At 54.9% G+C, this 19,108-nt stretch overlaps 2 protein-coding genes across 42 annotated transcripts in view; one reads left to right on the forward strand and one right to left on the reverse strand.

Annotated features, from left to right (window-relative positions):
- USP20 (ubiquitin specific peptidase 20) overlaps positions 1-1,763 on the forward strand; it is a 43,615-nt gene extending 41,852 nt beyond the window's left edge. For 10 of the 18 annotated variants that reach the window (XR_014302057.1, XR_014302060.1, XR_014302061.1 and 7 more), the window contains 2 exons: positions 99-275; positions 1,456-1,763. Coding sequence is in view for 6 of the 18 variants with exons in the window: in XM_082695985.1 (XP_082552111.1) it covers positions 99-259 (161 nt within the window). In the remaining 12 variants the exon portion in view is untranslated. Of the gene's footprint in view, positions 1-98; positions 453-503 lie in introns of all 18 variants that reach the window. The other 8 variants (XR_014302055.1, XR_014302056.1, XR_014302058.1 and 5 more) reach the window with 1 other exon arrangement.
- A 3,483-nt stretch (positions 1,764-5,246) lies between these two features.
- FNBP1 (formin binding protein 1) overlaps positions 5,247-19,108 on the reverse strand; it is a 144,325-nt gene continuing 130,463 nt past the window's right edge. For 7 of the 24 annotated variants that reach the window (XM_082696008.1, XM_082696002.1, XM_082696001.1 and 4 more), the window contains 4 exons: positions 15,836-15,968; positions 14,199-14,320; positions 13,773-13,909; positions 8,974-12,221 (listed from right to left, as the gene is read on the reverse strand). In XM_082696008.1, coding sequence (XP_082552134.1) covers positions 12,043-12,221; positions 13,773-13,909; positions 14,199-14,320; positions 15,836-15,968 — 571 coding nt within the window. In that variant the 3' untranslated portion in view covers positions 8,974-12,042. Of the gene's footprint in view, positions 8,296-8,973; positions 12,222-13,772; positions 13,913-14,198; positions 14,321-15,835; positions 15,969-19,108 lie in introns of those variants that run through there. The other 17 variants (XM_082696007.1, XM_082696006.1, XM_082696016.1 and 14 more) reach the window with 3 other exon arrangements.

A 19,108-nucleotide genomic window follows, 5' to 3' on the forward strand; every position in this document is an offset into this window, starting at 1 on the left:
TGCCAAGACATGGCCTCTCGGGGCGGGAGTTGGGGTCAGGGAAGGTGAGTGGGCAGCGCAGGCGCAGCCCCGACCGCCTGGCCTCTGGGGCCCCGCAGGAGCTGACTATGGGCAGATTTCAGAGGAGACCTGGGTCTACCTGAACAACCTGTACGGCGGCGGCCCCGAGATCGCCATCCGACAGAGCGTGGCCCAGCTCCAGGACCCAGAGAGCCTGCACGGGGAGCAGAAGATTGAAGCCGAGACCCGGGCCATGTGACCTGCTGGGCCAGCCTGTAAGTCCCCTCGCTCTGCAGAGACCCTCTCGCGCCCCCCGTGTGTTGGAAGAACGCAGCCCTGAACGCACCTTCCGGGAGACTGTTTGGAAAAACCCTCTCGTGAGCCCCGCTGGGCCGAGTGACCCAAGTGTCCCCACAGGCCCCCGCCTTGGCCCTCCTCCCTGCGGAGGGCGTGTGTGTGCCCCGGAGGGCGTGTGTGCCCCGGAGGGCGTGTGTGTGCCCCAGAGGGCGTGTGTGCCCCGAAGAGGCGGCGGCCGGGGAGACCCAGGCAGAAAGTTTTCTGCCCAGAAGCAGCAAGTTATCTGGGTCCCAGTGAGTGAGGTCGCGATCAGCAAATACACCTGCTGCGGGCTCTTCAAACAGCCAGGGCTCTACGACGTTCCTTAACTTGGGTCTTTGTGTCCACTTGTCAGGGCCGTGGTGTCCCCCACCTGCCCTCTTGCTCGTTCAGGCCCAGCTTGGGTCCCTGGAGCTCCAAGTCGGGCTGTGACCGGGAGACCACAGGGCAGGAGGAGCTCTGGGTGCTGCGCAGCACCCAGCACGCAGAGCAGGAAGCTGGGACACAGAGGGCCGAGCTGGAGCAGCGGGGGGCGCCTCTGCCCTAGGCCCCGCTTTGGCCCGATTCCCTGGTGTCACAGAAAGGCTCCGGAACCCTGGGCTGCTCTCAGCGTTTCTCCTACAGACTGACGATTCTGGACTCTGTTGTGATGGGGACCCAGGGTGGGGGTTGGTTCTGCTGAGCGAGATTGTTTCTGGAGGCAGCTGGTCCATGGCTCCCCGTGCTGCCGAGCTGGCTCCCCGGACTGGCTGTCGCTCGTCCCCAGCAGGGAACCAGATGATGAGACAGAAGTACCCTGCGTCACTATCCTTTGCTGCGGATGTGGCTTCCCTGGGGTGGGGTGGGGGCTCCCTGTTTCTCACCACACTGTCACGGGGAGCCTGGGGAGATGTGGCGCCAGGGCAGCTCTCACATCGGCCGGGGAAGCCCATTCTGGATGCTGAAACGGGCCACGCTGGGGCGCTGGGACCAGCGCAAGGGGCCGGGCTTGCCTCTGGGGATACCCACGCCCCTGGACGAAGCAGCTGGGGCGAGATGCCCACCTCGTTGGGACTGGAGGGAAGCGGGGGGGGGGGAAGGGGCCTTGGGACCTGGGCCCCCACACACCGCGGCCTTTAGTCTCTAGAAGCAGATGCGGCTGGAATTCTGGCAGAGCCCGGGAAGCTCACTCTACGGTCCTTCTACCCGGGTCCTCGGCCACCGAGGCAGCGCGCAATCGCCATTGGAGAACAAGCCGCTCTGGAATCCCCTGACGCTTGCTACAGTCTTGAAAGTTCCTGCTGCAGCCAGTCCCTGCGGCGGGGCTGGGTGGCCAGGCATTGCCCTGCTGGTGACAGAGTCTGCGCCAGGTCGTAAACTTGTCCCCGCCGTCGGCGCGGCCTTGTTGGTGTTCAGAATGTCCTAATAAATACATATGCATCCCCGCAGGCCTGGCTGTCATCTGTACCCGCGGCAGGTCACGCTGTCAGTGGGGGGCCTGCGCTGGGGGTGCGGAGATGAGCCGCCCGCACCAGCGTACACAGGAGAGGGCTTGGCAGGGCTCGGAAACCAGCCCGCCCCCGGAGGCCGCGGGAGCGGACAGGGAAGGGAGGCCGCAAACACAGTGTGCCGCCTTTTCCTGGAACCAGCCCTGGCCCCAGAGAAGTGGGGCCAGTTGTGGGGGTGGGGGTAAGGCCCGCACATCCATGGGCTGGTCCCGTACTGGCGCCTTGGCCACTCAGGATAACCCCTCTGGGCTGGGGTCACCCTCCCCGGGCCGGGCAAGGGCTCGACGGCTGGAGGAGCCCTTCCCTCCTCAGCGGACAGCGGACATTGGCTCCTTGAATCCCAGCATCGCGGTTGCTGAGGTCCTGCCTGGGGAGCTCCCGGCGTTTTATCTTCCCTGTGGTTTTGGCTGGTTTTTGTTTACACTCCTTGGGGCTTGGTGGGGAGAGACGAATAGGAGAGTTTTGTGTTATTTGAAACATGCTTGTGAAATCCCATCAGACGCGAGCGTGCGCCGACGGTGCTCGTGTCAGGAACGGTTCCCCCCGCTGTGACCATCCCGAGCCCCGTGAACCCCTACGGCTCCCTCGAGCACAGCGGCCACCTGGTCCCGCCCCAGAAGGAGCTCCGGGCCTGTCTCTCATCCCTCACTCTTCTTTCTAGCTTTCCCGCATCTGCCGCGCAGCTCTGCTCCCACTGGGACGTCGTGCACACGGAATTCCGTGGTACGGGTTTTGTGATTGGCCTTTCTTGTCTTCTGCGGAAGATGAGAAGGAAGAAGTTCCGTCCAGGGCATTGGCCGATGTCGGAGGTTTGGAGACACTCGGTTCTTGTACGGCAGGAAGGTTGGGGAGAAAGACGGAGGTACCAATTGACCTCAAAGTCTTTCCTTCCTATTTTCCCTCGATACACCAGGCTTTAAGGGGCTCCACCAAACTCAGAGGCCGGAATCGGCCGACAAAACAGGAGACTGGTGTTCACTTCCCACCCTGAGTGGGGCCGCGAAGCAGCGGGCAGCAGGGGAGGCCACCTCCGGTCTTCCCTCCGCAGGCGCCCCCCATCCCCGATCGGGCCGGGTCTCACTCCAGCAGCCCCGTTTAGAGGAGCCAGAGTCTGCAGTCTGCCTCCCCACACGCTCCCAGCTGCTGCCTGGGCACACGCTTCTGCTCACAAACCTGCATCAGAAAATGCATTTGCAAGGTGCAGCCCCCCGTCCCCGCTCCCCGGAGTATGGCTTCCTACCTTTGTTCTCGCCCGAGTTCAGTGCAAAACACAAATGATCCTGCCAGTCTGACACCGCCTGGTTTGGAGCCCCCCAGAGCCTTGGGGGAAGCAGTGGGGTTTTGGAATCACACCTCCCTCTGGCTCTCTTCTCTGCAGCAGAGAGGAGCCTTGGTTGCCGCCAAGGAGCAGGGTGTGGAAGAGATGAAGGCCCTCAGGAGAGGCTGTGAAGAGGGCAGTCCACGGTGCAGGACACTGTTCTGGAGAGCTGGCCCGGGGACGTGTTAGGACGCCGTCTCCAGCCCGTCCTTGGATCTGAGACCACAGCGAGCGGCCTGGCCCAGGTGGGGTCTGGGGAGCCGGGAGTGGGGACAGGGCTCGGCCTGGTGCGGTGGGGGGTGGGCACGCCGGGGGGCAGATGCTGCCTGGGATCCTTCCCACCTCCCGACCCCCGGCTCCTCCTGGGGCCCAACAGCTACGAATGAGGAGATCCCCACTTTTCCTCTCCCAGCTTTTGGCCCCTTAACTCTGAGGACAAGGGCACGCTGGGGCCTTTCTCAGATTTTGCTCCACCTTGTGGGGCCCATCAATGCCCCCAGCGGACGGGAGGTCATTCCAGTACGGGTCCCTCACTGCACCCTCTGGACAGGTAGTGTTTGAAGCAGGGCCTCTCAGAGGCACCTCCGGGAACCAGCTCCTGGTGTTCACAAAGTGGCTGCTGAGTGCCGGGTTTGCACTTCAATCCTGGTTCCGAGAAGGTGCTGGCCATAGGCTTACTGCCTTGCCTTCTCAGAACAGCACAGCAGAGGCCAGGGAGGGAAGAGGAGGCCTCCTCCAGCCAGGGATGGGGGTTCCTCACCGCCCAGGACACAGGGACATTAGCCCCACTGGGCTAGGCTGGCTGGCTGGGCAACCCCTCCCTCCCAGCGCCCCCCTCGCCCCCAGCGCCTCACATTGGCTGCAGATTCAGAGCTGGATGTCCGGGCTGTCCTGCGGGTCCGGCAACTCCAAAGATCTCGTCTCCTTTAACTAAAAGAGGGGCCCCTGAACACACCCCGCGCACACCAGGCCCTGCCCTGGGGCGTCCTTACCCTCGCATGCTGGCCCCTCTCCCGCTAGGGGTCGCCACCGCCTGTGCGGCCGCGCGGCTTCGCCTGGGTGCGGCGTGAGGCCAGGGGGGAGGCCTGCCAGGCCTGGCCTTGCCCCGGGGCGGGCTGTGGAGCCGGCGAGGCCCCTGCCACGGTGCTGCCTTCGGAGTCAGGAGCCCCTGCTTTTTTGAAGGCCACCGACATCCATTTCTGGGGGGAGGCTGGGGCCAAGGTGAAGCCCAGCCTCTTGGTGGCCTCCCGCCTTTTTTTTTTTTTTTTTTTAAGATTTTATTTATTTGACAGAGAGAGATCACAAGTAGGCAGAGAGGCAGGCAGAGAGAGAGGAGGAAGCAGGCTCCCTGCTGAGCAGAGAGCCCGATGCGGGACTCGATCCCAGGATCCTGAGATCATGACCTGAGCCGAAGGCAGCGGCTTAACCCACTGAGCCACCCAGGTGCCCGGCCTCCCGCCTTTTGGCACCTCTGCAGCCTCACTCCCTCCGGACTGTTCTAAAACGGCTCTGAGGGGCTTTAGGACCTAAAGAGGTGTGGGCACCAATCACTGTCCCTCCCCCGCAAAGCCTGGGCTGGGACTCCCCGCGCACCTGGAATCCGGGCCTTCTGCTGCGCACAGCCCCAAGCAGCAGGGCTGGCGGTCCTCCCCGCTCTAGTGTCGCAGGAGCCCCTGGTTACTGCCCCCAGGCTCCCGAGAGGGTGGGCTCCAGCACGGGTCACAGCGGACTGCCCACAGAAAGCAAACGTGCCCCGTGGTCCTGGCTCCCCCACCCCCCACAATGGAAGCCCTGAAGACCTAGAGGAGCCGCCGGCCGAAGGTGCACAGAAAACACATTTGCTGCTTCTAAGGAGCCCCACCCACCCCAATCCCTGCACCAAACCGACCCGAATCCCACATCACAGGGTCCCAGGCAGCTTGTTGTCCTCCAGCAGACGGGGTGGTGGGTACAACTCGCAAGCCTGGCCGGAGTGGATGGCTGCGGGACTGTCCGGGTTCACGTGGTGACTCAGTGAGGGGCACACGGGCCCAGCCCCGGGGCCCCGCCTGCTTCCAGGCCCGGGGTCCCCTCTTCGTGCCAGAAATAGTCCCGTGACAACATAACAGAGGTTATACTTTTATTTAACGTTTAGAGGATTAACATATAGTTACAAGGTCAATATAAGCCTTCCAATGGAAGCACTTTATTTGGTTTAATTCCATCTCCAGAGACAAACGGGCAACTCCAGATCCTTCACAATGGCAGGGGGCCGTTACAACACTGAAATGCCTCCAAAGTTGAGAATTAGTGCCACACACACAGATAAACCAAAACGTTTAAAGGTGCTCAACATCAGGTTAAAATAGAATTTTGGATCGCTCTTTTAAAGAAGTGTTTGGACGGCACAAGCGCAGGGAGGCAGAGGCATGAGGAAGTATGAAACTAAGATTTCTGGAAAAATACTCAGCATCCATGTCACTTTTCCACGTTCACTGAACTCTCTCCCGTAATTACAATGTCACCAGAACGCCTAAGCGGGGGCCCTGGGCTACTGCCCTCGAGATAAGCTACAGCTTATCTGGCCCGAGCCTCACAGCCTGGAAGCTTCCGAGGGGAGCGCACGAAAGACCCAAAGGAAAATCCCAGGACAGCATTCCATGCCTTTTTATCTTGCAAAGGAAAAACAGGATAAATGACAAGTTCCTCCCTTTCACGTTGTCTTTAGGTCACGTTCAGGGCAGGTTGTCTTAAAACTTAGTCATTCTTACAATAACACTATTCTAGCATTGGGGAGAAGTGACAGGCCAAGAGGGGAGGGAGGGGACCCCCCCGAGCAGATGGGGAAGCTCCCCTACTCTGCGGGACCTGGTCCACAGTCCTCTAGACGAATTTCCCAGGAGGATCCCCAGAGCAGAGAAGACACCTCATCTACCCTCTAACAACTCATCTCCTTGAACGAGCCCGGGTCTGCAGCGCCCCCCTTCCCACACGGCCGCACGGCCCCGCCGGAAGGAGTGCACCAAGGCTAACACGGAGAAGCACCTATGACCCGTTCCTTGCTGGACAGGAAGGAAAAACAAAACAAAAAGGCGCAGGGGTTACAAGATATGAGCATAGTCTATACTGGGCTTAGCAGACACTAAAAGAACAAATCACTGTAGCTGATACCATTTTCCCTACGCTGCGAGAAATGAATCTATCCTGACCCCAGAGTATGAAAGATGCAATGCACATGCATTCCCGAGGCCTGAAAACCGATTTAAAAAAGCCATTTAGCATCCTTGCGGAGTAGACAGCGGTCCGCTTGGCCTGGGGAGATCCGGGAGTTCGTGGAGATACCTACTCCCTGCTCCCCACCCCGACTGGTGGAGAAGCCCTCTGTGGAGCCGCTGGTTTGCAAGGACACACAAGCAGCCCTCTCACGAGGCGCTGGCCCCGGCTGCAGGGGAGGTGGGCAGCCGCCGCGGGGAGGGGAGGTGCGCTGCTGACACAGCAGCCCCGAGCCCCGGGCAGGTGGGTGGCTGGTCTTCTGCTGAAGGGTTTGCCCCCTTCAGGGCGAGAGACAGAGGCGCAGACAGAAAGACAGAAGAGGGGGCGGCTCAGGCTCACTCGCTCGCCTTTAAACCCAAAGCCACTTCCTCGTCACCTGCTTACCCCAGGCATCTGCCTGCTGGAGGTTTCTTGCCACCAAGCTGCTCTCAGAAGCAGGTGTGCAGTCGTGGTCAACCCTGGTTTGCTGAGAGGAACCCTTTTGTGGCCGCTGAACACAGGCCCATCCCTTAGCACCTGTCCTTCCTGTCCCTGTCCCTTCGGCTCCCGGAAGACATCCTTGTCTTAGATTCATAAATGTCGAGGAGAATGAAGGATGTTCGAGGTGACCACCCAGGTACCAACAGCCACACGAGAGAAGACAGAGGCCCGATTTCCTTCTTGGGCTTCGGATGGTTCTCATTCACAGAAACTCGCAGCCCGTGACTTCTCCTGACCGACCGTGTCGGCACCAGAGACGGGAAGCTACGCCGCCCTAAGGCATGCCTGGCCATGGGCTACGTGGTCTCACGTTTTCCTCAAGGATCCGTAAGAGGAAGGGAACTTCGCTCAAAACCCAACTCAATCCAGTCTCCATGGCCCGCGGAGCACGTGAGAACATAAGAAGCCGCAGGGTCACCCGAAGGACCGCCAGCAGCACGGGGTCTTTGGTGCGGAAAGTGCTAGAATCCTACGATGGGAATCTCGGGAATTCTCACTTTGCAACGAGCTAGCGCCCAAGTGAGCCTCTGGCTCTGCCAAGTGCCTTGCCCGGCGGCCCCCGCTCCCAGGGCGATGGTGGGGGAGACGGTGGGCTGGGACCTTCCCTCACTCCATGGCAGGACACAAGCCTCTGCGTGTGGCCCTCAAGAGATGGAATTTGACTTCCAGTGTAGACCTTTCAGGCCACGGAGCACAAGCCCCAAATCAAAACGTGTGTGTGTGTGTGTGTGTGTGTGTGTGTAAGCGTGCACGCCACAGAGGGGGCTGTGTGCCTGCGTGTCCCCCATGGACCCTCTCAGGCCAGGAAATGTTGCAAGAGCTGATGGTTAGTATGAGGCGAGGACCCCTAGGCAGAAAAGGACCACCGAAGGGACTTGGGACCCGGGAACCCACCTGTGACATTCAGGCGCTCAGTCTGCCCAGCGCAAGCCTGACCCTCCTTGTCCAGATTCTGTTAGTCTCCCGGGGGGAGACCGGTGGCGAAGTTTTCACGGAAGGCACAGTGTGAACCATGGACAGGCCAGGACGCGCCAGGTAGACTGAGGGCCAAGGCAGGGGCCCGGGAAGGAGGGAGCGCGTGTCTAGCTGCCTTCTGTGGGCCCATGGGGGGTGGGGGGGGTGGGGACGGCGACAGGGACAGACCTGCCCCCGGAGAGGTGGCCAGACGGGGCCGCGGGGGGCGACGGGCCACGAGAAGCATGCTGTCGGGAGCAAAGAAAGGGAAAGGCAAGCAGCCGCGTGGCAGGTCAGGAGAGGATGTGGCTTCAGGCCGCGAAGACAGAGGGGACCGCAGGCCGGCCCGGCCCGGCCCGGGAGCTGTCTACACGAGCGGGTGCCCAGGCCTGTGGAGACAAGCAGACCGAAGGGTTTCTCCGGGGAAGGCTCACCGAGGCTCTGGCTCCTGTAACCACCTCTAGGGATCTACAACACAAAAAGACAGAAAGAGAAAGAGTGTTTAGAGGGAGGCCGGCGGCCGGGGGCGGGCATCTGGTCTGCACCGCCCGGGAGGGGGACAGCTCTAGAGCGTGGAGTGTTACCACGGGGCACGTCGGAGATAAGGAACTTTCACGGTCTCTGGTCGCCTCAGGGGCCAGCCTTCCCTTCAGGGGGAAGAGAGGTCCACACGGCAGACCCACGCCCATCCACCCCCGACCCTTCTTTCTGGGTCCGCTGAGCTTTGGAAGAAAGAAATGCAACCCGCTTTCCAGGCGGATGCAAGGAATTTCGAGGCCTGATTCTCTCCCCCGACCGACACTGTCGGCGCTTTACCAAAAAACAAAAACGAAAACAAAAACAAAAACCAGTAAAATCTTGGTGAAAAGAAAAAACCTGTTACTCAGCAATCAACAGTGAAAGTTCTTCATCCGGAGGGGGCAGGAGAGGAAGGAGACAGAGGCTCGGAAAGCCCTCAGGTGCACACAGGGCGAGAGACAGAGCAGGTGTCATCATTTAAAAGGGCGGGGGGGGGGGAGGGCAGAATTTTAAAAAAGCATTTGGCCGGAAAAGGTCCCCAGGACTCAAGACAACAGAGTTAAATGCCCAGATTACACAGAATCATTTTCTCGGAAAAGGTGAAAAATCATTTAAAATACACAACACTGAGAAAAATACGTTTATTAGAGAGGCAGATACGAGGGTACAACCAGGAGGAGCCAGACAGATTCGTTTCTTTCAGGGTGAGGAGAGAGAGAGCCAACCATGTTGGCCACGGTGGAGCAAAACTTACTCAGAACACAAGTGTCTACAATAAAGTCAAGGCTGAGCAGCCGGCGGGGGACCTAGTCCTTCCGGCCTCCCCAGCGGTTACAAAACAAAAACGGTCATTAGGCAGCAGAATCACCAATAAAACAAACAGACAAGAGAGTCAAACGTTAAAACAAGGAATTCAAGTCATCCTTTTAGTTTTTAAACGGCAGTATATACAAATATATGGGGGGCGGGCGGGCGGGGGGATTTCGGACATATTTAACAGAAAGCAACTTAAAAAACCAAACTGAACCATCAAAGAAGAGAGTCGCGATCCAACTGACCACTGGACGTTCCTCTAGTCTAAATATTTTGGCAATTATTAAATAGTCACATTGTAGACAACACACACACACTCACACACACACACACAAGTGCACGGCGCAAAAACAGCTGCTTTGAGTTCTGGGCATGAGGAAGCAGCAGCCCCTCGGGCTGGGAGGGGTCTGGTGGGAGGCAGCGTTCTTGGGGGTGCCCGCAAGTTTAGAAACCCGTGGGGAAGACAGGCTTCTATGCCTATACAAGGAACCTCGAAATGCGTCTCTAAAATAAAAGGAGAAAACTTTACCCACAAGCCGAGACTTGGCTTCTTTCATGTTAGCAGATAACCAGGGGTGGTGGGAGGGGGTCGAAAAATACCCAAGTATATTCTGGGCAGAAATGGGAATTCTGATTCTTTGGGAGTAGTTTCAGGACTTCTAATACTTGGTGCGTTGACCGGCTGGCACCGAGGCACTGTTCCATCCCTCGTCCGCAGCTGCCTGTGCTAAGGGCCTGGGGCACACAACTTAACATCACAAGTATTCAATTATGCGCCCCAAATCAACACCCCACCCCCACCCCTGGCCCTACAAACCAACTGAGCCGTTTTCTGAATCAAATTTGCACAACTGTTAAGAAAAAAAAAAACACCTAAATAAATAAACCCACAACAACGTCATGGAATGCAATACTTTCCAAGGGAGGCTTCCAAAGGCTCTGGTCCTCTTGGCCATTTTAAGACTTTGTCAGTGTTTGGTTCACTTCCTGTAGCAGTTCACGGGCTGGCACCGGGTCCCATCATTAGACAGAACGCTCTGGTTTTAAAAGCTGAGGTCCCCTGTTCGCCTGGGTCCATGCCCAGCGCTGTCACCTCCCCCAGCTCATGAAGAGGAGGAACCCCGCGGCCTCAGGGTCAGCCGAGCTCCTTGTGGCAAATACTCACAAAGGGGAACAGAAACAAATTTTCTTGAGGGGCCTGGGGTCCGGGGTGAATGGCTTTATCGATAATATGTCAGTAAAGGCAGAACAAGGCAAAAGAAACCAGAATCAGAAAATGATATTTTAAAAAAGCGGGCTGACCAATGTCCGTTTCCCGCTTTGGGCCTTTGTACTGCAGGTCCCTCAGAAGCCACCACTGGGGGCCACCTGCCGCAGGGTACACGGGACGGCTCCGTCCGGTCTTTGCAACTTCCTGGCGACCAATCAGTATTTAACAACAGACCGTGTATTAAAAATCAGGCTGTCATGAACATTCATGAAGTTCCATTCTGGTGGTCCTGGGGAAATGAGGAAAACTTTCTGACAGAATCCACAAGAACCTGTAACAGCGGGACCCCCTGCTGTTGTTTTTAAAATCCGCTTTTTTTTTTTTTGGTAGAATCAACTTTAAATCGATTTGCGCTTATAAAAGGAGCTCACAGTGTAAAAGCAAGGAGCTAATTTCCTATTTAAAAGTAGGAAGGACAAAAATAAGTAATTCTCAAAGCCAAATAAAATCAGAACCTGACCTCTCGGTCGTGAGCCCTTCATAGCTAGCTGGTTCTCTAGGACCGCATGGTAGATTCTCGAAATGGGCGCACAGCTGGGGCGGGGCACACCTGTGATCGATTTCACTACCTACGCTGCTGCAAATCCCACCCAGATCCCTTTCAAGACGGTGAAATACTTTAGTCTGGTTATGGTTCATTATGTAAAATAAAACGAGCTAGCAATTCTAAAATGATTTTTCAGTAAATTCATATTTTGGGTCTTAAAGATGCCAAGGATTAAAAAAACAAACCAACCGACCCAAAACACGTCTGCAAAAGCAATGAGCCTCCAGTCCTCCAGGGAGGGGGAGGTCTGCGTGTAGAAAGCTCCGGCAGAAGCACGCTGGGTTTTTGGTCAGTCACCAAAACAGCACTGGGGCATCTGATCGTCTCTGTCAAGGGCAGCGGGCAGCTCAGGGCCTCGTGTACAAGTCTACTGGTTAACCGCTAACCAAGCTTTTCCAGTTTTCAGCTGGTTGTCTGGGATCATGCAGACGGGAGAGGAAAACACGACCATCTACCAATGATCTTAAACACGTTGAAGGAAAAATACACACATTGAGTACCAATTTAGGACTCGTCTTATTCTTTCCTCGAGGAGGGGGAGGTTTTATTGATGACTTCCTCCAAAGCAAGTGATTGTAAGACCAAACCAACCAGTGTGGCTCAAGTTACGAAGTTTCAAAACGTAACATCCTAAGGGGGTTGCGCTCATGGCGGTTGCGAGAGAGAAACAGAAGAGGAGTCTTACCCACCCTGCGGAGGTGTGTGAACTTTTAAAATTCAGAAATAGCAATTGGAAGCGAGAAGGCAACTTTTTTCTTTTTTTTGGATACCTACAGATACTGCCAGAGGAAGAACTGTTTATCTGAGTTCAAATGACAAAATTGTAAACTGGCAGTTGGCAGCTTTCCGTGTCCTATTCCACGAGCAAGTGAAACGTTTTCTAGTCAACACCGGCCAAGGAAATTCGGGTGCCGAGCGCCCACCAGCCCACCACGTGGCCACGGGGCAGCTCGCACACCGGGGTCCTCCGGCTTTGGAAGAACCGCCCGGAACAGTCATAGTTGTGGGGACAGACAACTCCAATTTTTTTTTTTTTTACAGGTTTTTTTTTTTTTTTTAAGTTGTATTAAATATAAGTCTTAGCACCTTTGGCATTTTTGTCCAAATAGACTTCGACGTACGAGGTGGGGACGTAACCCTCTTCGTCTTCGTTTCTCCGAATGCGCGTCCAGCCGTCACCTTTGTCCTCCTCGATCACGTACAGCGTTTCTCCCTCAGCCACGGAGATGGTCCCTTCATTCTGACCTGGAGAAGCAACACCAGAAGGGGTCAGGCTTCCCGCCGAAGCCGGGCGGAGCTTAGCAAGGGAAGAGGGGCAGTGAGGGAGGGACCGACGCGTGGACCCTGCAGGGCTCGTCCCACGCAGAAGCTTCCAGACCCACCCCCCCAACAATGCTTCTCCAGTCCTCCAGGGAGCCCCCCCCCCAGGAATCCAAGTGCTTCCCCAGGGGACATCTTTCTCCAGGGGACACCTTTGGTCTGCTCTTCATCTCTTGCAGGGAGCGTGTGCTTATGGCTTTAATGACACCCTTTCAGACATTGTCCCCACTCGTTAACTGGGGTCCCCAAGACCACTTGCTGAGGTCACTGCCCCCAGAACAGCGCCCACTGCTCACACAGCGTTCTCAAGGGCAGACTGGCCGGGGAGCGGCTTACAGGGGTGCCGTGGGGGTGGGGCCGACGCGTGGGAATGAGATTAAGATGGCGACCTTGAACCTGGAGCTTTCGTGTCCCACCGCACAGGTGGCCTGTCGTGAGAAGATCTGGAAGATCCCTCTGTCCCAGAGCTTCCCAAAGCTACCTGAGCTCAGCCTGCTTCTCCCACACCATCCTGTGTGTCTTTCTCCCCGACATCGTTCTGGCGACTCCGGGCTAATTGCTCATCTTTCAAACCCTTCATCCCTGTTCTCCCACTGGTCCCCACACGTGACAAGACGTATCCGAAGGCGCAGCTCGAACAGTACCAACGCCCCGCTCAAACGTCTTCAACAGCTCCTCAACTGTTGCCAGATGGAACCCAGACGACTCTCTCACCCCCCCACGACATCATTCCTAGTCTCAGATTCTATCACTCCCACCTCAGACGTCGAAGCTCCAGCCCCACGAGCCCACGATTCCCTCGCCTTCCTCCCTCTGACGCACAGAGGCCTGGAGAGTTCCCTGAATTAATTCTCTGAAGGACGTGAGCGCCCTGTCCCCTGAGCGCCCAGCACTCCGTACCCCACCTCCGGTACGTGCCACCAGCGGACCTCCCCCAAATGTGTGTCTGTCCTCGCTCCCCAGGGGCGGACGCCACACCAACCCATCCTCTACCCCATCCCTCTGGGGGCTTTACAAGACAGCATCTCCTGGAGATACCGGAGGAACGGATGAAATCATCACGGCGCGCCTGGGGGGCTCAGTGGGTTAAGCCTCTGCCTTCAGCTCAGGTTATGGTCTCAGGGTCTTGGGATGGAGCCCCGCATCGGGCTCAGTGGAGAGCCTGCTTCCTGCCCCCCTCTTTCTGCCTGCCTGTCTGCCTACTTGTGATCTCTCTCTCTGTCAAATAAATAAAATCTTTTAAAAAAAATCATCAGTATTCCACACTATCTGCTGCAAGTAAGCTGCATGAACGCTGTTCCATCGGGTGGACCAACGGGCAAAACATGCAGCCTTGAACCAAATACTGATGATGATGACGGTGAGCGGAACACAGGGTAAAACAACCGAGAAAGATCCGGAAGGCTTCGGAAGAAGGTCTAGTCACAGCAGACGGGACAGCGTGCACAACAGGGGAACCAGGCGGACGCGGGTCACCTTCGAATGTGTAGAGGGCTTTGCAGGTCCCGATGGCGGGCAGGGGCTCTTCCTCGTCAAACTCGTCGTCGAAGTCCGTGGCCAGCACCTTCCCCTCACCCTCCTGACTCTGCTCCTCCGTGTAACTGCCATCCGGGCTGCTCAAGAGAGGAAACGACGCAGCAACTATAGCGACTGCCCAGTGAAGTGCTCGCCCCCTGCCCCCCCGACCGCTGCCACCAAGGCCATCTCGGGTCGCCCTGCATGCTCCATTGCCACCCCATGCGGCCGAGGGACCCACGCCGCGGGGAAAGGGCAGGTCTGGCATCTCGGGCTCCTTGGTATACGGAGCAAGTGCCTCTGCTCGTTTCTAGACTCCAGAACTGCAGCATGGACACAAAGCAAATCTGCCCCCGCCGGACGGCAGACGCGGCACAGATACTGTACCTCTCGCGGTCCTGGGCGCAGCTGTTGACCGTGGCCGGGTTCTGGGCGTCGAACATTCCACTCTGCCGGCGGGCCTGCTCGCTGCGGGCCGGCAGCCTGCCCTCCACCTCCGCCAGCCAGGCCTGCAAGCAGAAGCCACCAGAGACAGCTCAGCTGAGGGTCCGACCCGAGAGTCCCCAGATTCAGGGGGCTCGATGGTCCCTGAGGCTGATCAAGAAGGGCCACACGCTTGGGGGGGGTCCCTGTGTCTCTGCATGCAGCTATACCAAGTGCCCACACGCAACGGCTCCCAGTGCATCTCACGCTGGAGAAGTAGAAGCAAGCGGGCGTAGGCCACTGTCACAGTGTGGCAGAAAGAACCCTGGACTGTGTTACAATCTTGGGCTTTTTTTTTTTTTTTGATAGGCTCCATGCTCAGTGTGGAGCTCAGTGCAGAGCCTGAATTCCCAACCGTGAGATCAAGACCTGAGCTGAGATCAAGCATTGGGAGCTTAATGACTGAGCCACGCAGGTGCCCCGCTACTCTTGGGCTTTTAAAAACAGCTGTGTGAGATCAGGTAAGTCGCTTCTGGTTCCTTCTGGCTCCAAAATTCTGTGACCGTGAGCTCCCGCTGGAGAAGGGGCTCCTGTCCCACCGGAGCAGAGACTCAGTGTGAAAGCTATGTGCACCTTTTGTTTTGAGGAGTGAGTCACTCTTTTTAAGGGTAAAGAAATGCGTTTCCAAGAAATCAAATTAAGATAAAAGATAAACTTATCTTGGGCAACATTTAAAATTGTGTCGAAAGAAAAGGCCAGAGGAGAAAAATGACCAGGAAAGGACGTTTCGAGGTTCTAAACCCTCTAACTAATTGGCGGATGCTGGGAAGAGTCTTAAAAGGCCATATCTGACCCTTCGTTGCTAGAAGCAACCGATTCCGACTGGCACAATCAGTCACTGCTCTATTTTTCAATGTTCTGTAGCCTCGAAATTTGTGGGTAAAAGCAGCTTTCTGCCCATCGCTCTTGAGTGCTCTCTCCCCCTCCTTAAAAACTATAGTATTTGGGCGCCTGGGTGGCTCAGTGGGCTAAAGCCTCTGCCTTCGGCTCAGGTCATGATCCCAGGGTCCTGGGATCAAGACAGGAGTCGGGCTCTCTGCTCCGCAGGGAGCCTGCTTCCTCCTCTCTCTCTCACTCTGCCTCTCTGTCTGCTTGTGATCTCTCTCTCTCTCAAATAAATAAAATCTTTAAATTAAAAAAAAAAACTGTAGTATTTATCTTTCCTACTCATTTCTAACTGGTGTCTCTCAGCGGTTGTCACCTTTGTAACCTTTTGATAATGGGTTCTTTGGAAGAACCATAATGTATCTGACTTGATTTTTTTTAACTTCTGGATTCACGACGGCCCACACACAGCTGTCCCCTTCATCGGCAGGGGTTGGAACAGGACCGACCAAGCCAAGCACAAAGGACAAGGCGTACAAATACATTGATCAGTGCCGGGTTTGGGGGAGTCCTGGGCCGAAAGCGTGCCCAGGGGCAGAACAGCAGGGGGTGTGACGAATCGCTGGTGTGCTACGGCATGAACCCAGCACGACCCCCAGCATTTCCTCGGTTTCTTTTTCTTCCAACAGGGCTTTTCACGCACAGCGTTTTCATACCTCAAATTTCTGGGCTTCTAGTCGCAGTTTTTCTATATTTTGGCTCACTTCGGTTAACTTGTGATCCAGACTGGCGGGGTCTCCCATCTGAGGATTCTTTAGGTAAACATCTTTCATTTTTGTGATGGCATCTCTGGAAAGAAAGAGGGAGCAGGACACAGTAAAGGTCAAGGTCATCCACCAAGTGTCTTCTCCTACCACGCCGCACGCCGCACGAGCCGGCACACGGGATGATGGCGTCACGGCGCGGGTTGGAGGGGAGTCCTTGGAGCTGCTTTCATCCTAAAACTCCGTGAGAATTCTGCTCCCGAGGTCTGTATAATCCAGAGACGGGTATTAGAACTTCGGTTGCCTTTTCTGAATGGTATCTGGTACCTCCCACTGCCCTCTGAGATTGAGAAACAAATCAGTCACGTCCCTGCCTTCGCCCCCAACGACGGAAACAGAGCTCCAGGGGCACTCGGGTCCCACGGGCTCCCAGGCGTTCCCCTCGTGCAGGAGCACAATTAACTGCTTGGGAAATTTTATGACACACTCTTTTAACTATTAAGAAGCCAAACCCACAGTTGGTGTCCATGACAGGCGGGCAACCGAGCCTCAAGGCGACCCATCAGAGCCTCAAGGCGACCCATCGCCAGGCCCCACGCCCTTCCTGAACCCAGAGGGCAGCGGCCCGCAGCGGCCTGAACGGATAATCCCTCCAGGCGTGTGGCCGCCATGCCTGGGGCTATCTCTGGGACCAAAAGGCTCTATTAATTTTGAATTCTGGCTCCCTAGGGTTCGGTAGGGTTCGGAGATGTTCAAAGTTTAGAGCAAATGACTCTGCAGGTGGTAAGGGGCCAACTTTAATGAGCTTCAGTAAAAGGCACCTGTTATACAACATAGGACCAATGAAGCAAACCCAGTTAGAGTCATGGGAAATAGTTTAACTGAAACTACAGAAATAACAGGAGGAAAATTTCCCAAAGTCCCCATCGGGCCTGGGCCCACCCCCTTGCATCTGAGCCCGCCCAGCCCAGCCCAGCCCGCCCACGCCCCCTCCGCTTCCCCTGCAGCCCTCCCTCCCCCTGCACTCCCTGCCCCCTGACTCCGCTCCCCTTCCTTCTTTCCCACCACGTGAGTCACTTTCCAACTCCATACGTTTGTTATTACGCTTATTACTGTTCATCCTCGGTCTCTTCCTACTTCAATGGAAGCTCTGGAAGGAAGCTCTTATGGGCTCAAGCTCTTTTGTTAACTTGGTATCTCCCCGGGGTGGGGCACTACGGGGCACACAGCAGATGCTCAGTAAGTATCTGAGTTGAATAAATGCTCTTACAACAAACAAACTGTAATGTCCGCCTTTACCAAATTCCTTCCTTCCTTTTTTTAAAAAATTTATTTATTTATTTATTTGACAAGATCACAAGTAGGCAGAGAGGCAGGCAGAGAAAGAGAGGAGGAAGCAGGCTCCCCGCTGAGCAGAGAACCCGATGCGGGGCTCCATCCCAGGACCCTGAGATCATGACCTGAGCAGAAGGCAGACGTTTTAACCCACTGAGCCCCCCAGGCGCCCCACCAAATTCCTTTCTTGACCTTATGGCTACACCTCCAGCTACTGCCCCATCTCTCAGCAAAACGTTTCCAAAGACTTGTCGAGATTCATTACCTCTCATTCTCCAACTCCTGTCTCTCCTCATAGGTCTCCATAGATGTTTAACTTTATTCGTCTTTTCAAGGAACCAACTTTTGGATTTGCTGATCCTTTTTGTTGAGTGTGTATGTTTTTCTGTGTCATTAATTTACACTCTTCTTGCTTCTGTTTTCTTGGGTTCAATCTGCTGTGCTTTTTCTAACTTCCTGTGATAGACACTCAGCTCACTGATGCTTAGTGTTTTTTGTTTTTAATACATATGGAAAGCTATAAAGTTCCCTCTGTGAGTGCTGCCTCAGTGACAGCCCAGTGGTGCGTGGAATATGGGTTCAGGTTCAGCTCTGCTCCGATATTTCCCAATGTCTTTTTTTTTTTTAATCGCGCTTTCAGTGTATTTCTTTTTCTTTTTTTCTTCTTTTAAACATATAATGTATTATTTGTTTCAGGGGTACAGGTCTATGTTTCCAATGTGTCTCATGGTTTCTTCTTTAGTCTCTGAGTTATCTAGAGCTACATTTCTCAGTTTCTCAATGTTTGTTATTGGTACCCAACTTCACTGCAGGCTTCAGAGAACACACCTTGAATGGTGTCCAGCCTTGGATGTTTGTTGAGATCTGCTTTGTGAAAACAGGATATGCTCAGGTTGTTAGAAATGTTCTATGTGTGCTTGAAAAGAATGTGCACCATGAAATTATTGGATAGACATGTCTGAGGTCAATTTTGTCAATTATATTATTTAAGTATTCTGTCCTGGAAGCGACAGATGCTGGCAAGGATGTAGAGAAAGGGGAACCCTCTTCATTGTTGGTGGGAATGCAAGTTGGTGCAGCTACTCTGGAAAACAGCATGGAGGTTCCTCAAAAGAGTTGAAAATAGAGCTACCCTATGACCCAGCAATCGCACTACTGGGTATTTACCCAAAAGATACAAATGTAGTGATTCGAGGGGGCACATGCACCCAAATGTTTATAGCAGCAATGTCCACAATAGCCAAATTATGGAAAGAACCTAGATGTCCACCGACAGATGAATGGATAAAGAAGATGGGGTCTATATATACAATGGAATACTATGCAGCCATCAAAAGAAATGAAATCTTGCCATTTGTAACACCATCAAAAGAAATGAAATCTTGCCATTTGTAACACCATGGATGGAACGACAGGGTATTATGCTGACTGAAATAAGTCAATCAGAGAAAGAAAATTATCATATAATCTCTCTGGTATGATGAATTTGAGAGGCAACATGTGAGGTTTGGGGGGTAGGGAAGGAAAAAATGAAACAAGATGGGATCAGGAGGGAGACAAACCATAAGAGATTTAATCTCACAAAACAAACTGAGGGTTGCCAGGGTGGGTCAGGAGAGGGTGGTGGGGTTATGGACATTAGAGAGGGTATGTGCTATGGTGGGTGCTGTGAAGTGTGTAAACCTGGCAATTCACAGACCTGTACCCCTAGGGCAAATAATACATTATATGTTAATAAAAAGATTTAAAATAAAAAAAAAATTCTATCCTGAATCTGTTAATCTGTTCTACCAGTCACTCAGAGAACTGCATTAAAAATCTCTTCCAACGGGGCACCTGGGTGGCTCAGTGGGTTAAGCCTCTGCCTTCGGCTCGGGTCATGATCTCAGG

This window comes from Mustela nivalis (genome assembly GCF_964662115.1).
Source record: "Mustela nivalis genome assembly, chromosome: 13".
Taxonomy (NCBI): domain Eukaryota; kingdom Metazoa; phylum Chordata; class Mammalia; order Carnivora; family Mustelidae; genus Mustela; species Mustela nivalis.